General features: G+C 52.0%; 1 protein-coding gene across 1 annotated transcript in view; it reads left to right on the top strand.

The window, feature by feature from the left end:
- Positions 1–2,913, top strand: part of HSPA1B (heat shock protein family A (Hsp70) member 1B) — a 9,993-nt gene extending 7,080 nt beyond the window's left edge. The window contains exon 2 of the mRNA XM_006904636.3: positions 385–2,913. Within this exon, the coding sequence (XP_006904698.3) occupies positions 385–2,390 (2,006 nt within the window). The 3' untranslated portion in view covers positions 2,391–2,913. The remainder of the gene's footprint in view (positions 1–384) is intronic.
- Positions 2,914–4,368: the final 1,455 nt, after the last annotated feature.

The raw sequence follows: 4,368 nt of genomic DNA, 5'->3' as shown, positions 1-4,368 counted from the left end.
CCCTCCTGCCGCTCACACCCCCATCTCCCGCCTCCTCTCCACCGCCTAGCAAGCCCCAGAAAAGTCTGGAGAGTTCTGGTGGGGCGGCACCCAGGACGCTGATTGGTCTGGCAAAGACTGGGGGCAGGACGCAAGGCGAATCCCCTGGAATGTTCCCGACCAGGCAGCGCCTCCGAGCCTGGTGATTGGGTGAGCTGGGAACAGGGGGAGGCTCGATGAAGAATTATAAATGCAGAGCCGCTCGCCGTGGGGAAAACAGCGAACCTGCAGAGACAAGCGAGTTGTCGAACTGCTGTCTGGTGTTCGTGAGCGCGCTTCCACGGACCCACTGCCTCCGAGGACGAACCCCTGCGGCACCGGCCTTCAGTTCCCGGCTTCGGAAAGGACCGAGCTTCTGTTCGCGGATCCCGGCCGCGGTTTTCAGGCCCGAACCTCAGCGCGGAGCGAGAGAGCAGGGCACCGGCATGGCTAAAACCACAGCCATCGGCATCGACCTGGGCACCACCTACTCGTGCGTGGGGGTGTTCCAGCACGGCAAGGTGGAGATCATCGCCAACGACCAGGGCAACCGCACCACCCCCAGCTACGTGGCGTTCACCGACACCGAGCGGCTCATCGGGGACGCCGCCAAGAACCAGGTGGCGCTGAACCCGCAGAACACCGTGTTCGACGCCAAGCGGCTGATCGGCCGCAAGTTCGGCGACCCGGTGGTGCAGTCGGACATGAAGCACTGGCCTTTCCAGGTGATCAGCGACGGGGACAAGCCCAAGGTGCAGGTGAGCTACAAGGGGGAGACCAAGGCGTTCTACCCCGAGGAGATCTCGTCCATGGTGCTGACCAAGATGAAGGAGATCGCCGAGGCGTACCTGGGCTACCCGGTGACCAACGCGGTGATCACCGTGCCCGCCTACTTCAACGACTCGCAGCGCCAGGCCACCAAGGATGCAGGGGTGATCGCGGGGCTGAACGTGCTGAGGATCATCAACGAGCCCACGGCCGCCGCCATCGCCTACGGCCTAGACAGGACCGGCAAGGGGGAGCGCAACGTGCTCATCTTCGACCTGGGCGGGGGCACCTTCGACGTGTCCATCCTGACGATCGACGACGGCATCTTCGAGGTGAAGGCCACGGCCGGGGACACCCACCTGGGAGGGGAAGACTTTGACAACAGGCTGGTGAACCACTTCGTGGAGGAGTTCAAGAGGAAGCACAAGAAGGACATCAGCCAGAACAAGCGAGCCGTGAGGCGGCTGCGCACCGCCTGCGAGAGGGCCAAGAGGACCCTGTCGTCCAGCACGCAGGCCAGCCTGGAGATCGACTCCCTGTTCGAGGGCATCGACTTCTACACGTCCATCACCAGGGCGCGTTTCGAGGAGCTGTGCTCCGACCTGTTTCGGGGCACCCTGGAGCCAGTGGAGAAGGCTCTGCGTGACGCCAAGCTGGACAAGGCCCAGATCCACGACCTGGTCCTGGTGGGGGGCTCCACCCGCATCCCCAAGGTGCAGAAGCTGCTGCAGGACTTTTTCAACGGGCGCGACCTCAACAAGAGCATCAACCCGGATGAGGCGGTGGCTTACGGGGCGGCGGTGCAGGCAGCCATCCTGATGGGGGACAAGTCCGAGAATGTGCAGGACCTGCTGCTGCTGGACGTGGCTCCTCTGTCGCTGGGGCTGGAGACTGCCGGGGGCGTGATGACTGCCCTGATCAAGCGCAACTCCACCATCCCCACCAAGCAGACGCAGATCTTCACCACCTACTCGGACAACCAGCCCGGGGTGCTGATCCAGGTGTACGAGGGCGAGAGGGCCATGACAAGGGACAACAACCTGCTGGGGCGCTTCGAGCTGAGTGGCATCCCACCTGCCCCCAGGGGCGTGCCCCAGATCGAGGTGACCTTTGATATCGACGCCAATGGCATCCTGAACGTCACGGCCACGGACAAGAGCACCGGCAAGGCCAACAAGATCACCATCACCAATGACAAGGGCCGCCTGAGCAAGGAGGAGATCGAGCGCATGGTGCAGGAGGCGGAGAAGTACAAAGCCGAGGACGAGGTCCAGCGCGAGAGGGTGTCTGCCAAGAACGCTTTGGAGTCGTACGCCTTCAACATGAAGAGCGCTGTGGAGGATGAGGGGCTCAAAGGCAAGATCAGCGAGTCGGACAAGAAGAAGGTGCTCGACAAGTGCCAGGAGGTGATTTCCTGGCTGGACGCCAACACCCTGGCGGAGAAGGAGGAGTTTGAGCACAAGAGGAAAGAGTTGGAGCAGGTGTGTAACCCCATCATCAGCGGACTGTACCAGGGGGCGGGTGGCCCCGGGGCCGGTGGTTTTGGGGCCCAGGCCCCCAAGGGGGGCTCTGGGTCTGGCCCGACCATTGAGGAGGTGGATTAGGAGGAGGCTTTTCCAGACCTGGTCACGTTTGTTATGAAAACAGATGGGATTCGAGACTTTGCATTGCCATATATTTGCCTTTCATCGGCTCTCAATTTTGCAAGCTGTTTGTAAAGTTTAGCTGTGTGTCTCTTTTGGTATAGTTAGGAACTGCCTTTTTCAGTGTTTTTCAAATTTGTCTCTGAAAGTAGGTGACCTAAGGACCTTGCTACTGGCCTATATATATTTTATTTTTCAGCTGTCTACTATTTGAGTTCAATATAAAGTTAGTTTGTAACTTGATTAACTTGCTCCTCTGTATTTTGCCTTTGTGGAATAGCCAATGTATTCTGTAGAATTATTTCCACTGAATGTAACTTGGTACTCTAACGGTGTCTTTCCTTTATCTCAAGTGAATCAACACTGCCACCCTCTGTCCAATTTTTTTTTTTTTTTTGGTTTTGTAAATACCAAAGTCATGGAATGGTTTTTTAAATGACTTGTATAGTGAGGATGAAAGTAACAATAAAATGTTAATAAAGTTTGCCTATATTTTTTGTTCGGGAGGGATAATGGACTCTTAAATGTCTGAATTCCATAGACTGAAAGGGATAGTACATCTGAAGAGAAGTATACATGTCAGGAGCCATGGCTATGGCTATGTTTGTTGGGACTTAATCTAGGTGGTAAACAACATATGTTAGAAAACAAAAATTCTAAGTGAGCATTTTGATTGGAGTGGGGCTTGTTTTAGAAAAAACAAGGGAGAGGAGCTACGAAAGGTGTTTGGCGAGGAGAGGTTGATGTGGGTTTAAAGTGTCACTCTTGCACTTCATATGTACAGAGGTCTTCAGTACCCCCTTTTGACCTATGAGTCTTCCAGTCTTTTATTTAGGTTTAATACATTTATGAGTGTACAAAACAGCAAAAATGAGATGCAGATTCACATTCCGATTGTAAATCCCACCTGGTGATCAAGTACAAATTATTTAGCTTTTCAATTTTGGTTGTCTCTTTTTATTTTGTCTAAATGGCCTCAATTATAAAGTTCTATGATTATTTTGAGCAGAAATGTGCTATAGACATGCAACACCTTCAGCCATGGTCATCCTAGCTGCAATTTTCCAAGTGAGAGCCTGGAAGAGTTAGATACTCAGAGTTTGGGGACATGGCAATAAAGAGGGATGGGCCAGGCACTACCAGTTTCTTTGAGTTACCCCAATGATCCTCAGAAATCCTCATCCCACCACCCTCTACACATCAGGTATTCTAAAGCTTTTTTTTTTTAATAGGTAAGCATGTGGATGTGGTTACTTCAACTACATGCAGGGCAATACTAGCAAATTTATGAAGAAAGAAGGACATCAAAGCTGTACAGTTTAGAGCTGGGAAGATCTGCTTTCCTCCCACACATGCCCTTTCTTAGGGGGATTCTTCTTGCCTAGCAGTTAGGTGCCCTGAACACTTCCTCTAGCCTGAGAGGACCCTAACCTCTTTCCTGCCTGCCAAAAACAGCCTGGAAATAACAACTCCGGAATCAAACAAATTAAAGTTCCTTGTTATATCTTTCAATAAATCCTTACTGTCTGGGAAAATCAAGCATTTTAGGAATGACAAAGCATAGGAAGCCCTCCCCAAAAGTTTGTAAAGGAAAAGAAATGTAGTAAGAGTTCTTTGGTTCCTGGGCCAATTCTCAAAAACCTTTTACTTACAAAATAGGTGCACTATAATATAGGCTATGACCATAGCACATACTAAGTACAGTAGAGGGAATAAATCCTTTAGCTTCGAGGCATGGTTCTTCAACCTAATGGTATCTTAAAGTCATTTGGGAAGGTTAAAAAAATAATACAGGTGCCAAGCCTCCCACAGGCCAATTCAGAATCTCTAGGAGTGGGCTAAGGCATTATATAGAGTTCAAGTTGCCCAGGTGTTTCTAATGTGCAGCCAAAGTTGAGAAGACGCTGCACCAGAGACTACTCCTGATTGTACTTTTAGG

The sequence above is a fragment of the Pteropus alecto genome, unplaced genomic scaffold (assembly GCF_000325575.1).
Source record: "Pteropus alecto unplaced genomic scaffold, ASM32557v1 scaffold400, whole genome shotgun sequence".
Classification (NCBI taxonomy): Eukaryota; Metazoa; Chordata; class Mammalia; order Chiroptera; family Pteropodidae; genus Pteropus; species Pteropus alecto.
This window is presented reverse-complemented; position numbering and strand designations above follow the sequence as displayed.